This window comes from Heliconius melpomene, chromosome 12 (assembly GCF_056956725.1).
Source record: "Heliconius melpomene rosina isolate 202511_hmr_F chromosome 12, ASM5695672v1, whole genome shotgun sequence".
Lineage (NCBI taxonomy): Eukaryota > Metazoa > Arthropoda > Insecta > Lepidoptera > Nymphalidae > Heliconius > Heliconius melpomene.
The window spans coordinates 15,357,728-15,376,850 of record NC_140400.1 but is presented as its reverse complement, the minus strand read 5'-3'; the positions used below and the strand labels follow the sequence as shown (position 1 = coordinate 15,376,850).

The window sequence follows — 19,123 nt, the reverse complement described above, 5'->3', positions numbered from 1 at the left end:
TTTAGCAGGTTCATATAAAATAAATATCGAATCTACAAATAACAAAATAAAAATGATATGCAACTCAACACTACTCAAACAGCATGACGCCATTCACCACTGAAGCAAATTATATGTTAATAATATTATTACTACTTAAAGTTCATTAAATATTTAAGAAGTTTTACAATTGAATTTTAGTTTTTTAAATTAAAATATGATACTTGTATATAAAAAAATCAAACTTATTGCAAGCGAATTGGGATTAACTTCGGAATATAATCATTTTTTATAGATTACGTTTATCACTCAATTTAACAAGTGAATGTTTTTTACCAATCATTCACATAATCGAAACAAAAAAAAGTTGTAGCAAACTTAATAAAAGAAATCGGTAAATTAAAAATCCCTACCAATCAAAAATTAAAAAAATCGAATAATCATACAACATTGCACATCACATTTCATACACACGTACATATTATTATATGTATATTTACATTTATATATTTATTAATATATTTAATATATTTTACCTGTTGTTTTTTCTGTACAATTTTTGCTTTGGCAGGATCTAGGTTGTCGGCATGAGCGGCTTGCTCCAGTCGCCGGCGTTGCTCATTTTCCATGTCTGCTTGCTAAAAAACAATATTTTTATGTTCAATTACATTTCCTGTACAGCATTTTATGGACATCATAATCTTCTTAAAAAAATCATAAATAAACAAAAAACATAAAAAATAAATTTAAAAAATAATAAATAAGAAAACTACTATATACAAACCCAAAAAAACAAATGCAACGTATGTGCATGACTTTAGTAAGTTATCATATAGAAATAAAAAAATATTAATATTTACCTTAAAAGCCCTCGTAAACCTGACGAGCAGCGAGAAGAAAGCGTTAGCGTCGCAACTGCGAGGCGCCTCACCGAAGTATTCCACACAAGAGGCGAATGAGTCCTAATAGACATATAACTTTTTAAATAAAGTATGTTAATTAATATTATATAAAAAATGCAAATATATTGTACATGTATTACGCACATTCTCTGTATTATATTATATGTTTATCCTCTACCGCTTCATTCCTTGCCCTTATGTCGCTTTAATTGCCCTAATTTAGCCTCCGAGTGGAATCGTCTCATGTTACTTTCCTCTATTCACTCTTTCTAATTTTGCGCTCAGAATCCCCTCTCTTATCTGTGCTAATTTAAATTCAGCATGCAATCGCCTAAGCTTACCCATTACTCCTTTTCCGCCTCCCTGCTCAACATCATCAAAATAACAAGTACCAAACAAAAAGGGCACATCTTCACACACATCTTCCTCTTACTCTATCTTCTATTAAATCTTACTCTCTGACTCCTCTACTAACACTTTTCTACAATCACTACCCCTTTTTCCCCCACTACCCCTCCCTCCCTTACCTGTGCCAATTTAGCCTCAGCGCGTAGCCTCCTCAATTTATCTACGGCATTAGCAACAAAATCTCTCAAGACGTGTGCAGCCCCTCGCGCTTCAGCTTCACGTCGCGCCGCCTCCATGCCGCGCTCGAGCTCGCACACGTCAGTTATTATGTTTTCTAGTGACACTGGAAATATTATATAGAGAATATATTACTAATTCCCATTAAAGATAAATTCAGGAGAAAGTTACGTTCAAATGTAGTAATATGTATATTAGAAATCGTATAGAAAAATTAACGTAACGAACCCGCGTCACTTAGAAGCCGCCCAAGCACTGTTACAATTTATTCACTCTATATGCGCTTAAAATATTATTATTATTTCTTAGTATTTTTAATATAACTATAAAGCAACATAAATCGATGGATCTACTTTTAGAAAATGTATATTTTAAAAATAAAATAATAAAAAACAATTTTAACAAACAACAAATCAACTAACCTTGCGCAGCTTTATCAATATACATGAGTTCTGAATCAAAATTCATCAATTCAGGGAAATTTTGCCTAATGGTCCCCACAATATAGTGTAAAAGAGAAACGCGTTTATCCGTCGACTTCGTATCCATTAAGGTATCCAAAGATTGCAACTTAAACCCATATGCCGGACCACGTTTACTACTATTTAAATAGTTACCAAAAGCCAAAATAATTTCTAGGACATTTCTCAACTTTTGGGATGACTTGACCGATGACGATCCCGATATAATTGCGTGTATTTGTGGTGTTATTAAGTGTATGTTGTCATAGAAATTGCCCATGTAGGACATTATGGATAACTTCGCTGAGATTCTTTCGACTTTGGCCAGTTGCATCAAGAACTTATCTTCTTCTGTCAATTGGTTGATATTCTTCTTTTCTGATACGTATTCTTTGTAGGCTTTCTGTTCTGCCTCAGTCGGTACCATTCTTTGTAGAATTTCTACGCTTTCTAACGGTAACTGTTTGAGGTCTAGAGTGTGGATGGCTGATATCACTTTTTCTACTGGTGTGTCAAGTTTTCTTCGGGAAATAGCTGTAAATAGAACAATTTTGGATGTCTATATTTTTACAGTGACAATCTAAGCGCTTTTCTAACCGAATTGAAAAATATAAATAATCTTTCAAAGTAGTTGTGATCCACAATTACGGTTAAAAAATAGTTTCTAATTATTTTTTGAATTTAGCCAAAATAAACTTTAATATTAATAGCATTTTGATAAGCAAGAACCTTGTAGTTTGTTACATGTGACATTAGAAATGTCTCTAAAAACAAACTATACAAAGATTTTTTAATTCGCACTCTCCATCATTAATTTTATTTATTTTATAGCCTTCACTAAGTGTATTATCTACTTTTGCTAAATAATACAACAAAAACGAATTTACAATAACTACGGAATCCGACATATTACGATATTACGATAGCAGGAACTAAACTAACTAACTGTCAATCGACCCCCAACTCACCGATGTTCCTCAGTCGCGCGTGCTCCAGCAACGACACGGTGTCGGGGCGGCGGAAGCGCTTGCTGGGGAAGGAGGCGAGCGCGTCGTCGGCGAGCGCGGGCGCGGCGCCGGCGCCCCCGATGCGGAACTTCTCCTCGAACTCCGTGAAGTTGATGCGGCGCCGCGGACGCTCCTCGTCCAGCTCGTTGAATATTGTGCCTCGCACCTGCACAATTACGTATTTGTTTTTTTAGTTTGACATAATTTAAAGTGACGTCACGATATCATATCAATATATCCCACACATGACAAGCCAGAGAGTCTAATGTTCAACATTTTAAAATAAGTGTCTTTCAGTAGCGGAACTCGACACCGCATTTACCTTCTTATAGGAGGAAATGAAAATATTTCCTCCACTCAAGCGAGGATCGAATCAACAACCTTCAAGATTACAGTCAGACTCTACAACTCTGCACCTACTAAAATAATATTAATTTAGTTATATAGAAAAATGCAAACCTAGAGATAATAATCTTAGTTAAAATATATTAAATTATAAAAAAGCACTAGGTTTCCCTACGTAGCCTGCTTGCTATAAAGAATATAATATAAAAAAAATATGAAACACACCTGATTCGGTTTCAGCGCTATCCAATTCAACGTTGGAAGTTTATACTTCGTGTCAACCTTCCGCTTTATCGTCATTGCGTCAGTGTGGTGTGGGGGGGCCATCAACCCGGGGGCTGGTGGAGCTGGAGGGGCAGGGGGAGCTGGTGGGGGTGGAGGGAGAACTGGAGGAGGAGGTGGAGGTGGGAGGGGAGCCGGGGGAGGCGGCAGAGGGGAGGACGGGGGTGGGGTAGGCGCCGGTGGAGGTGGGAGGTGAGAGTCCCCGTTGGTTAGGGGAGGGGAGATGTGACCGTTTAGGGTGCCGTTGCATAGCGTGTGTGTTGATATAGCACCCACTGGAAGGATAAGATTATATTTAAAAATATAACCAATTTTGAATTTCATCGGTATCCAATGAACAGTGTGACTTTGGATTCTTAGCAATTAATAACACATCATCGTTAAAACATCTATGTCGTTACTAAAAATATTCTCAAAATAAAATACATAAAGTATTTAAGCAAACTAAAATAAAGTTATTTTTACGGTTTCCACTAGCAAATATTACATTTAGGTCAGGTCACATTGATAAAGTTAGAAGGTCTATGTTTTTTCGATAAAATCAAGCATTCTAAGAACAATAAAATATATACATATTTATAAAAAATATAATTGTAATAGATAGTAAAATAACACTAAGTAAATTGTATACCAAAGGCGATAAAATCTCCCCTTTCCATCTGAAGGAAATTTTGCATATTTTTATTATTATAGCTTAACAGTAAAGCTAATCAATGTATATTTAAATTATTTAAAATGGGGAATTTAATTATATGAAATTTCCTTCTATTTTCCTAAGTCTAGTTTAATTAGCATCAATGTTATTATACTTCTTTCATATACTCTTTCATTTTTACTTATGTATTTATACAAAAAAAAAAAACACAAAAATTACCATTAAATTAAAAATATTATTATACTCACTTGAAGCACCCCTTGGAAGGGATTTGGTAAGAGATTCTAATTCCTGCACTTTAGACTCCAACATGGACTGTCTGTTCCGTGAGTCTTGTTGCGCTCGCCTTAGTGTGGACACCTTAAATTATAAATTACAATAACATAATTTGGTAAAATAATTTATATGAAGTTACTTTATAATCACGAGAGAACACAAGGTTCCCTCTGCCGGAATCCAACGTCAAGCTAAAAAAATAAACAATCAGTTTATAAAGTTTCAGAAGTTATAGAATTTTCAATTGCTTTTCAAGTCATACGAATAATTTAAATTTAAAACATTATCTCTTTTTTACAGTACAACCTCTTTCATGTGAGAAAGTAAATTCTTGAGTCGCTTATTTAAGTTGCTCTACGAGAAGAACTGAATTTGAACCAACACTAACCTCCTCTACAACTTGTCTCCTGGCTTCTGCGAGCTGGTCGCGTTCGTGTCTCACTTGTGCTAATTCCGCTTCGAGTGTCGCTTGTTTAGCTATCGCTTCTCGCTCTAAAGCTGTTAGACGTTCATGAGCCTGCAAATGAATTTTAATCATTAACAAATGTGTGAGTTGTAAGGTCTATTTTTGTTATTAATGAAAAATGTTAATGTAAGGTAATGTTTTTTATTTTTAATCTTATCTCTATTTATGGAAACCAAAGTTACTAGAACATATTTACATTGTGACCATAAGTTCTCTAACAGATAAGATTTCAAAAACGCATATAAAAATATAAATAAATACATACATGCGCCAATTCATCCTCCAAATCGTTGACTTTCTCCAGAGCAGCCGTTTTTGTCTCACTATCTTCCATTAGGGCTGCTACGTCGAATACATTGTCGAGGTACGCTGATATTTGAACCTGTATACCAATAAAAAATGAGTATTTTGTTATAAAAGTGATTTTGTTATATAGTGTGACACAGATTATATGAAAAAGGAAACATACCTGTAAATCCTCACTTTCACAAAGTCTCAGCCTCTCCAAGTAATCGTCTAACTTAAGTGCAGTAAATTCGTATTGCAGATGCACTCTGAAATTCATGTCCTCTACAGAATGTACTATTATATTCACGAATTGCATACAGGCCACCTGTAAAAGAAAAACAAAACAAATAAATAAATAAAAAACATTTGTATTCAATTAGTTGAAATACAATAAGTTATAATCACAGGTGATTTTTTTTCCATTTTTGTGGGCACATTCAGAGGAAAGCAGGGTGTTTAGTAAATTGTTACTGTGTTTTTGGTTCCTTTTTTGTTTAGAGATATTATTTGTTTTCGAAAGAATAGTGTAAGTGTTAACATAATACAGCACATTTAAAAAAACAAAAAATCTCCAACTCACCATAAATTCAATATGAAACGTATCATAATTCATGAAATACTCCATCAACGTGTGAAACCTCCTCGGCTCTCCCACAACTTCTTTGAAATTGTCAAAAGCTGACAGAATAATTTGATGTCCACCTTTCACCAGGCAAATGGCGGCCAAAAGTTCTAGAACCAGTGCCTTAGTCCTTAAGGAATGATGGACTAGGGATAGAGCAATGCTATTGATAGCCTCCCTGTGCTGAATTACCATGTTGAAACCGTACTGAAAGTAACGATAAAGTATTATTATTAAAAAAAATAAAAATATGGTGAAATTTACCTCAAATTACTCTATTTTTTAATAAACTCACCTTATTATTCATAATAGCCCTCATACACATGATACAAACATGTATATCATCAGTCGAGGCCCCCATGTTTAACCTCGCCGCGTGTCTCGTCCTCCGCCTGGCCACTGCCGGACTGCCGGCTGTCTCTCCGTCGGAGTCTGCAGACCTGGCTCTACGACGCCAGGTGGAGTTAAGAGTGCCGTTGGGTTCCGTTGCGGTACAATCTGATGTTGTTGTGTTGGCTGAAAGGGGGTTACTTTAGGTCAATAAAGGGTTATTCATGCAATTTCGAATATGATATTTATAAATTTAGCTTCACTCTTCATCAGTAATAGGGCAGCCAGAGTGAACGGGGCGGCAAAATGCTACGATAAAAGTTGTAGTCGTACGGAAAAAAATAATTAATTAATATATGTATAAATGAATCGTAGGTCCCATAAATCAAATATTATGAATTCTAGTATCATTTAACAAGAAGACCCAAAATACTGGAAACCGCTCACTCAGCACTTTAGGCATTCATTCATTCTGCGGAGAACGAAATAATGTGCCACTTACCCTGGTTAATAGCGTCAGAGGACTGACTCCTGGCCAGCGCTATCCTCTGTTCGTGGCGCATCATGCTTAGCCTGAAGCTCAGGTAGTCGATGAGCACGTCGAGTCCTTGGTTCTCGTCATTTAGGAATTCCCGCACCCATCTATCCAAGTAGCATAATTTTAATAATATATACTTATACGGTAGTCAAGTATAAGTATAAGCATATATGTCGCTCATTTGGTGTAACAACGACCAAAACTGAATAAATAGACACATCCGCTAGCGTTTTTTTTGGAAAAAATGTAATTACGTCATATTGTTTCATGAAATAAGCGAATGAAAATTCATAAATTCAAGGGACTTACGTCCCATATATTTATGGGATATATGAAATACTATAAAAGTTTATATAAACTACACCGACAATTTCTAAATTGGTAATGTTTTATACAGAAATTACTTCATCATTTGTCGTGTTCATAGTATACACCTAACATACATTAGACCACCTACTTTAGTTTACGATCTTTTGAGAAAATTTACTTTTGCAGAATAATATAGACGATAATTATTTTATTTTATACTCACTCTATATGATTGGTCCGTAACGATATTTCTAAATCCCTAAGAACTTGTGTCGATGTCGAGTCGCCGACCATTTTTCTTTTCTGCAAGCAAAATAAAATAAAATTAAGATTTGTAATCAGAGAAGAGAAAGCTTGAAAAGCTTGCCTCGTATGATTTGTCGTGACGGCTCTGGTGATATCAAAGTTCGCATACATTTATCATTTTATATATGATGGGTACATTCTTATTTGATTTTTTTTGACTTGAATGGCGGAACTCACCCACCATTTTTTGTCTACCAGAGCGTGAAAATGAAAATAATTTAAAAATAATTAATTCCCCGAGTGGGAATCGAACTTTATCGTTAATATTCAAAGTATTTAATTATTTATTAGTCACTTCTTGATAAGCAAACGGGACTTATTCTCTAGAACTATAATTGACAAATAGGAGCTATACTTGTATAAAACTTCTGAGTCTATGTTTCTATGATATTGCATGTAAGTGACATAAAATTTGAAGGTGCAGCCGCGTTGCTCCTGTAGGTGTCAGTGGGTCATATTGATTAGCGCTAACATCATCATGCACATAAGATTAAAATTTACATTGGTGATGTACCACATTTATATTTTTAGATTCACACTGTATCTCGAAAGTAGCACGGTAGGCAGAGGGAACATAGGAACCTAATGTTAAGATACTCCTTACGCAGCGGTATAGGGTTCGATTTTACATGAATGAATTGTTGTCATTACCATGCCATACTAGACATAGCACGGCCATGAGAGTGACTATTAACAAGCTATCTTTCGAAAATTGGGGGGAAGATGGCGAACATGGCTTTACACTATTATTTGCGGGATAAATCGTAAAGCTAAAAAAAAAAAACTTATCTCTAATATAATCCTAGATTCAACCATATAATATGTCTAGGGTACTTTAGGCACTATGGTCATAACAAGTCTAGATTGGGTCACGTCCTTATAAGTAAACATTCCTTTCCTATAGTTACGAGCGCAGTACGCCCACCGCGAGCTCAAGATGGTAGAATTAATAGGTGATGGGTTGAACTATTATAATATATTAAAGTTATAGATTGTATATTTAATTTTACTTATTATTATATACCTTTTGCTTTTTTATTTCAATTCCATAAGGTATATAATAATGAACAACCACACTATTAGCAATAAAGTTTTCAATCTAAGATTAATGTCTTAATGACAATTTCGACAATTTTTACCTTTATTTAAAACTAGATTTACCGACAATAACTACGTTAAGAAACTAGTGTCAAGACACTCCGTTCCCCAAACATCGTCCAATGTAGCGCTATTCCTTCTTACCAAAGACGGGAAATGTTTTTCTTTCCCGAGTAGAAATTGTATCTACAACTTTTGCGTTAAAAGAGAGACGTTGTGCCCCTGCACCACAAAAACCCTTACAAAATTAATTCGAACCTGTACTTATCAACCCAAAAAATAAGCAAATTTAACATAGTACGCGAACATAATGTACGATACACATCTAAATGTGAGTCAGAGGTTATAATTGTGCCGCGAATGTGACTCGACCTAACAACGTGTGACCTCACTCAATCTAACATTCAGAAATCAGATGGCAATCATTAAAGTACTCGTATGTTTGTACTCTTTGTTCAGGAAAATAACCTTATGAATATAGATTATCGTAATTTTTATATCAGCAAAAGAAACCTGGGAACCTAGTGTTGAGACACTTCGGTTCTAAATTTTCCGCCGAATTTCGGAGGCTTGTGGTTGGCTTCAAGAAAGATGAAGTTCAAGATTCTATACAACGCGTTCAATGAGGGCAAGAAGAGCCCTCATCGATGTTTAAGGAGTGTTACGAGAATTTGAAGTCATGGAAGAGCCCTTACAAAGTTCATGTCCGGTGTTTGAACAACTCCGAAGACCAACACGGTTTTTGAACAGTTAGAAAATTAAATACTAGAGCATTACTATATATCTCTATCGATTTCTATCATTTTCTGAGTAAATGCACCAATAATTTCAAGTCACTCTGTTCTCTACTTTAGTTCATGTTAGTGACATTGCGCGTTGGGTGCTAGATTCCAACACCGTACGTTGTATATAGATCAACTATATTGCAAGTAAGTATATACAATTTAAAACCCGCACCCATCGCAATCAATCACAGACAACCACTGCGTCAGTAGGAAATCATTAACCCTACTTAGCAGTATAATATAACTATATAACACGGACAGAAAGTGACAGTCAGTAACAATAGGCATGACGTAACACTCTCACGGAGTATCTCCAATAACGTCGTCTACTAATAACATACACGTGACTCATCATAAAGATGTTATAACTTATAAGTATTTGACGTTTCCTTCTATGGGGCTATGGTCTTAGTTCAATATTGTTAGATGGCATATCCTCCATGTAGCAAAGTAGGCAAAGGGAACCCAGTATCAAGACACTCCGCTCCCCACTTTTCGCCGATTTCTCGACTATGCAATGCCTCTAGCATTGCGTAGTGAGTGGCAAAACTCAATGCTGCTAAGTCATTCTCAACACCAGAGCGAAGAAATGAAAATATTTCATTACATTGAGTGGGAATTGAACACACAACCAGTCGCGCTTACATGACACGCTTGTCCCCCTCGCCTCGCTACGGTTGTCACTCCACTCAGGGGAACGAATTCTTTTCATTTACCCCCACTGGTAACAGAACAAATTGGCGTTGAATTCCACCACTCTACACGAAATGACTCAAAAATTAGTCTATAGAATTATAGGGAACCTAATGCATACCCTACCCTGCTAAATGCGAAATAGAATTTAAAGCTAAAAAACCTTACTAACCCCAATCAGCTCAATGAAATCAAACCAACAATCAACAATTTACACAGAAACAATATACTAATAACATGAAAATCTAATATTACAAACATATCATACAGAACAGTTGCTTAGATATGCGAATTGCGGTAACGCGATTAGTTACAGTACAGTACGAAGGTAGGTACCTATCGTTGCAACGCAGTCAGCTGTACTGCGCTTTGCAATAACGGTATTCTGTAGGGCGGTGCACCGTATGGAACTCTTGAATTAGGATAAATGTATGTACTGCGTCGTCGATATGGTGGTGAGGAGAGTCAAGCTAAATCTTTGGTCAAATCCATATTCTGTACTTATATTAAAAAGCCATAAAGCTAAGTTTGTTTGGCGGAAAGTGCTTTCTTGAACAGTCTGTCTATCAAGGATGACCAGAAGAAACAGGAGAGCTTGGTGATGCCATTGCGTGTTGCATGTTCTTTTATTAGTTATTTTCATTGGACCATGCAGGTATAGTTCCAGTAATGGATAGGTAGTTATATGTGCTAATTTGCCTGACTCTTCGTCATCAAAGGGGCGATACGTAAAAAATAACTTACTATACAAACAAAATTTATTTATATCATTAATTTATTATAATATCTAAGCGTATCGTGTGTATATCGCGTGAAACAGACACAGCGTAGTATTAAAAAATCTATTCCATATGCCTGGTTAAACAAATAGATGGCACAAAGATTTTTTAATCCAGTTGGTTTTAATGGTGCCCTAAGTAACTTCTTTTGATGGATTGGAAACACTACATGGCTGCCGAAATGAGGTATTAGGTTTTTAAATGAGATAAAGCACATACCCTATGACTCCTAGAAGCTTTCGGATCGAGGTAGGTGCGCAGTTTGTTGAGGTAGTGTGCCGGCGAGTCTTTCGCCTGTACCATGTCCTGATCGCATATGATCTCCCATTTCTTCTCCAGATCGTAATTCCGAAGTAACTTCGCTTTATCCGGAGGAAGGTCCATTGATGCCTGCAACAAAGAGAATTGGTTCAATATATGACAAAACAACTTATTTCCTCTGTTCTAGCTCCCACTGTATATGTAGGTATGTTTGGATGACCCCTGATGGTCTTATGATTGCTTGTTCATTACATCCTTAGACAATTTTGAAGTTGAATTTATTGCACGAAACATTTAGAATGTATTTGTAAGCTTTTGTTCTATTCAAAAATCTATTCTTTTCAATAGGACTAGCTATTATGTATCACATTGTAAAAATCTAAATATTTTTTCTGTAATATAAGAAAAATACGTTATATTGTAATTTTTACTTTTTTACTAATACTTCATCAGTAGGTACTAGGATATTTCTGAGTTGTTTTTACTTTTAAAGCTATCCTAAAGACATCAAGACTTTTCCAATAAAGTGTTTCATCGTAATAGCGTGCATACAAACAAACTACAAATAAATATATAACTTGTCTCGTTATACACTGACACAAAAACCTATTCAAAAAACCATTATTTCCATAACTTCTATCATATTCCTACAGAAATTTCCCTTATATATACGTACCACAAGTACACCAACGAAAGTAAAATCTAAAACGATAAAAACTCAAATATATTTAATTCGCGTAGACCAAACATAAGTTAAGCATATTTATACACCGCGGCCCGGCATTGAACCAGTTAGCTCCATAACGGTACAAATACCTAATGGGCTAGGGTTATCGATGTTTATTTATTTATTTATTGATCGTGTCTTCACGTGCGGCCGGGGGAGATACAGTGATAGATAATGTGTCTATTAACATATATTTTCCGCTTAAACGATTCATATATGATGTTGAAAGTTTTTAATATTTATATTATGGAATGATTACGGGTTCGAATTCCGCGTGGAAAGTATTTGTTTAGAAAGTCGTAGCACGGTGTTTATATGGTCTGGCCGTTGTTGAGACGTTGATAAGGGGTTCGATTCCTCCGACAAATCTAAGGGAGGCGTTAAGTTTCGCCACTCAACACACAACCCCATTTAACTCATTATAAAACTATGTTAATTTTAAATTACTCATTTGCCAACTTAATGGCTATATCGTAATAATTCCTACACTTTCCTACACTTAAAACGCAAGCTATACCTACTTATCCAAAAATAAAGGAGTGACATATCTTAAATTATTGCAGAGAAACTCAATTACAAATAAAATAATATTTTTTGTTCCATTTTAAGTAATAAATGACACTTAGCAGTTACAACCAACTGAGATCAATTTAATTTAATCTATTCTTGGCTTTCGAACATTTTTTATTATCCAGCCTGCCCTTGAGCGCTTACTTAATAAAACTATAAATAAACTGCAAGCGATGAGTCTTGAAAACGTAAACCACTACGAATTACTTGAGAATCTTAAGTGAATTCTTAATTTTGTATATGTTTATATCTTCTGAGATATAAACGTAAGAGGAAACGAATAAAACAAAGTAGATGCCAAGGCGATTCGCGTTGCAATGGTAAACGTCGTGGGTTCGATCCCAATCAAGGGAATGATTATGTTTAATTTATTCTCATTTGCTCTTGTAGGTGAAGCGCGGCGTTGAGTTTCACCACTTACTACGCAATGACTCCAAAATTCAGCAGAAAATGAGGGACGGAGGACTCTATGGGGAAATACAGTCTGAAGATAAAAAAAATATTTTTGTTAATATAAAATATATAAGAACAATATAAAAATATTACCAAATAATTATCATACTTTTACCTACAAAACGTATAAAAGATCTACCTAACGTATAAAAACGATCAAACTAATAGCCGGCGACAGGTAGTAACAGATACGTATCAAAATATAACACTTGTAAACACGCAGTCGACTTTTACATTTTATTTTCTAGTGGTCGATTGTAACCCTACTCCATCAGCATTTGCATGGAGATACGAAGTGGAGATTTTAAGATAACGTAATATTCTCCTGAGAAATAAATGAGGCTTCGTTAGCAACTTTTCTTAAGAATTAAGTAGGTAAATGTTTTATAATATTATTTTAATATGATGGTCGTATCTTTGAGTTATAGTTTGGGAGAAGTTAATATTTACATTTTTCAAGACGAATTGCGGCGTTAAGTCCCACCACGTGTAAATATCAATTTACTGTCAACATAAATAATTGTAAAAATTAGTCTTGCAACATTATGTACATACTAACAGCACATTTATTATAGTAATAGCACTACATGAGACCGGATAAAGTGAAACTAGGCAGCCCTAGTCAAACATTATTCAAGTGGTACCTGTTCGTCTGTACAGCGATTTTGCATCCGATAAGCCTAATGAGATTGGATAGCTCTTGACTATTACAAATTATTGCTGATATCCGTCGTGACATAGTTGTAAGGTGTTTGATTGTACACGCGACGATTGTAAGTTCAGTTCCGACTTTGGGGACGAAAAATATTTTCGTAGTATTGGGTTCGCAATCTGCGCTACACATAATGAAACTTAAAACGACAAAAAGTAGGGCATGGCTTTGAAATAATGTAAAATAGGATCTCCCCATAAATATACAACATGCTCAACTGCCATGCTTAGAACTCCATAATCAAAGACCTGAACTGAACTGGAAAAACGCTCGCATCATATAAGACGTAGGCTTACCCCAGGTTGTGCCAGAACTCCCGTCAGAACCCATGTCGCATCAGATCTAGAGCTGCGTTTCCGGGCTGTACGAGTATAAGCTTCTTTGCAATTTACAAACTACCAATGTAAGAAAATTGATTTATATATTAAAATGTAAGCTTATTACGTTTTATAATTACAGTAAATCAGTCGGATAAGCGGCGTAACATCGATGAATGTTGCGATTCTAAGATTAAATTCAAGATTTAGAATCCAATTACGCGATGTTACAAGATACCAATAATTTTATACGATATATTAAAAATCCAATTTTGAAGCCTATATCTATACTAATATTATAAACGGTTTGATTAGTTGACTATACCGACTGTACAACTAGTAGTTCGAATTAAAATATAATTTTTCTATAAAACGTAAGAAACAAGAAAATATATTCAAATGTTGCTTATAGTAAGTGCCGTAAAAGTATAAAAAAAACAGTGCCGTTGCTCATCAGTACAAAGTTCAATATAGAGTGATAGAATTAATAATAATATTATCTTCTTTTGTTATTGTAACAAAGTTTAATTACATTTTACTGGGCATAGAACGATAACGGATCTCTTTTAAGTATTTTATCTTTCGAATGCTTCATTAAAATAAAATGTAAAAAACTACATATTTAAATATAATAACTTACTAAAAAAAACAAGTTTATAAAAAATATTCAAGTAACAGCTAACTTTCTCGTTAAATGGTTTTACTTAAGTAATATATTTTTTTAAAATAGTCGCTCGTGTGAAAAGTCTTGCAGAGTACCAAAAAAAGATGTGACTACCGAATAAAATGAATTTATATAATGTCAAATTAATATAATTCTTTTAAATTAATATATTTGTTCTCTAGTGTTAATTTATCATTTTACAAGATCCCACTTAGGAAGTACTGCCCACACCGGAGAACGGAGTGTCTAGCGCTTGAAGCTATATTAAAGAAAGACTAACTTTTGCAATTTTGGCTAAAATAAAATATAAATTTGTATCTTTTGTATCACATAAATTCGTAATCAAACTCAGGGTGATTTTAAATTGATATTTAATCATCAAACGTTTTGGATGCAATTATTCTTATATCCTATTTGGCTTATAACTTATTCAAGCTAATATCTAATAACATTAAGGGCTTACACAGTCATTACTCAATCGCGTAATGTATAAGAGGATTTACACTTGAACGAATAAATAATCCACTCTAAGAAATTAAATGTTAGTCTTGAAGAGAATTTTCAATTAACTTTTCTTATTTACCCAAGACTTAAATATATAAGAGAAAAAGATATAATAGTTATAATAAATAAAAATTAAAGACTTAAAAAAAGCATTGAGTTCTTAGTCAAAAATTAGACTTTGGTATTACTTATATGCATTTAAACGAAATTAAAAAATCTTCTATATGAATACTTATTCTACTTTTCCATACTAACAAGTAACCTCATATTCAGTATGAGGAAGTACAACATCAAAATTAGCTCAGCATTTCATCTCTAATTACGGCCTACTTTTGCCGTAGTAGACATCAAATCTAGTACATCAGTAACCAAAAAAAATATATATGAGATACATACATGATTAGCGACACGCTTCGGTCGGTTAATTAAATGACTGTTCGAGATTGCCATCAGACAGGCCGGTTAACAATGCCGTAACATCGAAATGAGATTCGCGGTGGCGCCATGAAAGTTGGTACTTGTAGTATGTTAATAACAACTTTGGATATGAAAAGTAATCAATATCTTTTTTTGGTTTCACACCGCATATAACAGGGTAGGCAAAGGGAACCTGGGGACCTAGTGTTAAAACACTTCGTTCTCATTTAGAAAATTTCGTTTTTCACTTTGAATATTAATAGGAGTAGGTACCTACTAAATTTGCTAAAATAAAAATGAAAAATAACAAATTACACATTACGAAAACAATCAAATATGTTTTAGATCTAAGTATATTTTTAACATTTTAAAGTGTTATTCGACACTCAGTGTTATAAAAAAATATTTGTTAGGACACTTATAATAATTTTAAGTCATTTTGGAAATACTGCGATTCCTATGAAAACTGAAATTCTAAAAAAAAAACTCGAAAAAAATCCCTACAAGAAAAAAAAGTTTTTTAATGACAACAACCTAAGCATCATCATCACAGCCTTTATTTAGCACATCCACTACTCGATATAGGCGCTCCCAAAAATTCATCATCTCTCATTAAAACACTTTCTACCCTTTCGGGGGAACCCACTTTCCGACGAAAGTCTCTTCCGTGTTTTGCGAGATCGCTCTGGCAAAGCGCGGCGTTAAATTCCGCCACTCAACACGCAATGCCTCAATAACACTATGTATCTAATATAAAAAAAAGTTAGTGTTTTGATTGATAGAACGGTCACCTTTAGCATTCATATTATACTCTATTAATCAATCACAACATGACAGTGTTTACAGTTATTTATACGTAAATTATTTACAGTTAAACGATCTCATGTAAATATTGTACGACAGGTACGAGTATGTGTGTTTGTCTGTTACGCGTTTTTTGTAGAGTATGTACCTACGTACTTGGTCAGCCGATGTTTAAATAGTAGTTTTGTTTGATTTGTATCGACAGGTTTGGCGTTGGTGTTGACAAAATTTTACGGTGTTTCTTTTTTGTTTTATTGTATTTAGGTAATGTTAAATACCGTGTAGGATTTCTTTCAGTTTGCGCATTTATTTTTAGCTTTTGGTATCTTTGGATATTTCGAATATGAACATTTATTCATTCCTTCGAGTTGGAATCGAATCCCTACACCGTCGAGTTTACAGTCAGGTGGCTTTGCGTCCGCGTCAAAATTGCCTCAATAAACTTAGAGGGTTCTTAAACTGAGACCTATTATCATCTATATATATAAAAGGACTTGTCCTCACTGACTGAGGTAAGACGCACGCACAGCTGTAACCGCTGTGCGTAGAAACGTGAAATTTAGACAGATGTTTACTTTCGTAATCTGGACATCCACTTAGAAGGGATATTGGAAAATTTTAACCCCAAAGGGGTGAAATAGGGGTTCAAAGTTTGTATGGAAAAAAAATTAAATCGGCACCGATTTTTATAAAATTTGAAATTTAGATTTTTAAAAGTATTTAATTGAACACGTGTTTCATCGTTTTCTAGAATTCTCTCCCTAAGGGTGCAAATAAGGGGTTGGAATTTGTATGGAACGAGTCTTAAATCGCCACCGATTTTTATAAAATTTGATATTTAGACTCTTAAAAATATTTAATTAAACATGTGTTTCATGGTTTTCTAGAATTCACCCCCTAGGGGTACAAATAAGGGGTTGAAAGTTCGTATGGAAAAATCTTTAAATCGCCACAGATTCTTATAAAAATTGAAACTTAGACCCTTAAAAATATATAATTGAACACATGTTTCATGGTTTATTAGAATTCACCCCTAAATAAGCTAGCGAAGCTGCGCCCGTCCGCTAGTATTATTATAAACGGACTTATAAGTTAGTTTACCAACAAGAAATATCTAAATGCACATAAACCCCCAGAGCTTTCTAATCGTGTTTCTATAAACAAAACAATACCACAGCTCCACGCGACCTGACTGACCTCCAGGTCGTTGGTAATCACCAAATGTTTAACACATCTGACTTGCATTTCCTTTACATACAATACATGGTATTATTTGTACTGTTATTTATTTATCATTTTCCATTTAAAGATACATGGGGTCTTGTTAACGCGACTGTCGTGAGTTCGATAGTCACTCATGATTGTTTTTGTTTGTTCATTGTGGTAGCAAGACAAAGCGAGGTGCGGCGTTACCTTCGCCACTCAAACCACAATGTCTTTCCAACCAGATCGACGGCTGCAAGCCTACGTTCGTCTTCCCCAGGGGATCAGGGTATATTCTTGCTGCTGACTATACTTCAACAATTTTACGATACTTACTCCTTGCACTTAAGGACAGAGTCCCCTTTTTTTCGCAATCGGCGTGGCTATAAAGACCAGAAGGGCTAACAGCATTAATCGCATTAAGTTCAAAAGATAACATATTGTTTCGAAGATCAGCCGGAAAATGGGGAACGGAGTGTCTTAACGCTCGGTTCTCTGCTTCTGCTATAAAAAACGTTACAATCTGATAGTATTCTAAAATACAATACATTTCCAAGAGACGACAAACAAAATCCCACGACCAATGTTTCAATTTCAATAAACATAAATGGATGTATAAAAAATAACCGAGTGCAAGGCGGTGGCGGTGTGTAGTAGGCGTAAGGCGATGAATGGATCATCAATATTTGCGTTAATCATCTCGGTCGTTGGCCTTAGACACAGATTTTGTTACACACTCGGTGCAAAGAAAAAGGTAATTAATAAAATGAGAGTAGGTTTAAATCGGTCTAGTACTTTTAAATACTGAATATATTTTGTGAAATTAATTTTAGGTTCTTTGGAGAGCTTTATGTTTGCAATTTTCCGTCGTGATCAGTTATTTCTGCTTGAAGCTGCTTTTTTATTTTTTTTCAATAAATAAAACATTCTTTTTGATTTCATGTACAAATGGAATAAACACGTCCTGTTACGTTTACGGTCGCACGCTTATGCCCCTGGGCCGTGAATGGCCTCGAATCCTCTTAGGAGTTGAAATTCATAAAACTTTTTTTTACGAATGACTGCAGGCCTAGTTATAGCTTAATAATTAAGGACTCTCGCTTATACTACACTATTATAATATTCATATAATGGACATATAATCGGCCGACGACTAGTTACTATTTACTTATTTAATTAAGTAAAGTAAATAAATAGTAAATATCCTAAATGGGCTTTATTGAAACAAAGTTAGCTGAAGTTTTCATGCTGTTGACTCATAGTTTTTATTTTGAATAGCGCCACACTGAATGAGCTCTTATGTAAACCGACAACACTATATTTATACATTAGTGATGGCCGAGCATCGATAGTTTTAAGCATTTACAATATAATAGCTATTTTCTTATTAATGCACCAGTGGTCGCACGAAACTTTTTCGTGGACTATAAAAAGTAAAACTTAATTTTATCTCGGTCCCCTTAGAATTTCTAGAAATCTTCCCCTCTCTAAGGAATGTACTTACCAAATTTCAACATTCTAAGTCCAGTAATAAGTTTGGCTATGCGTTATCTGGTAGTAACTGAAGAAATTTATATATATAGATAAAAAAAGATATAGACTATAAATTACATGGTCATTTTCTGACCTCTCTTTAAATAAACATAAATCCAACCTAAACACCAATTACATTGTAACTATTTTAAAAGCAATGGAAATCATTGAAATTATTGGCTTATCTAATAAAATAAATCTTTTTACGCATTTCAAAAACTCACATATACCAACCAGTTATATAATTTTTAG

The 19,123-nt window shown here is 34.5% G+C and overlaps 1 protein-coding gene across 2 annotated transcripts in view; it reads right to left on the bottom strand.

Annotated features, from left to right (window-relative positions):
• Nucleotides 1-19,123, bottom strand: part of Frl (formin-like protein) — a 67,008-nt gene that overhangs the window by 6,465 nt on the left and 41,420 nt on the right. For both annotated transcript variants that reach the window (XR_014878529.1, XM_085193889.1), the window contains exons 2-16: nt 10,926-11,096; nt 7,269-7,348; nt 6,701-6,840; nt 6,164-6,384; nt 5,827-6,075; nt 5,428-5,571; nt 5,224-5,340; nt 4,881-5,009; nt 4,465-4,576; nt 3,505-3,836; nt 2,896-3,100; nt 1,889-2,461; nt 1,409-1,572; nt 840-941; nt 516-617 (exon numbers count right to left, since the gene is read on the bottom strand). Coding sequence is in view for 1 of the 2 variants with exons in the window: in XM_085193889.1 (XP_085050015.1) it covers nt 516-617; nt 840-941; nt 1,409-1,572; nt 1,889-2,461; nt 2,896-3,100; nt 3,505-3,836; nt 4,465-4,576; nt 4,881-5,009; nt 5,224-5,340; nt 5,428-5,571; nt 5,827-6,075; nt 6,164-6,384; nt 6,701-6,840; nt 7,269-7,348; nt 10,926-11,096 (2,841 nt within the window). In the remaining variant the exon portion in view is untranslated. The remainder of the gene's footprint in view (nt 1-515; nt 618-839; nt 942-1,408; nt 1,573-1,888; nt 2,462-2,895; nt 3,101-3,504; nt 3,837-4,464; nt 4,577-4,880; nt 5,010-5,223; nt 5,341-5,427; nt 5,572-5,826; nt 6,076-6,163; nt 6,385-6,700; nt 6,841-7,268; nt 7,349-10,925; nt 11,097-19,123) is intronic.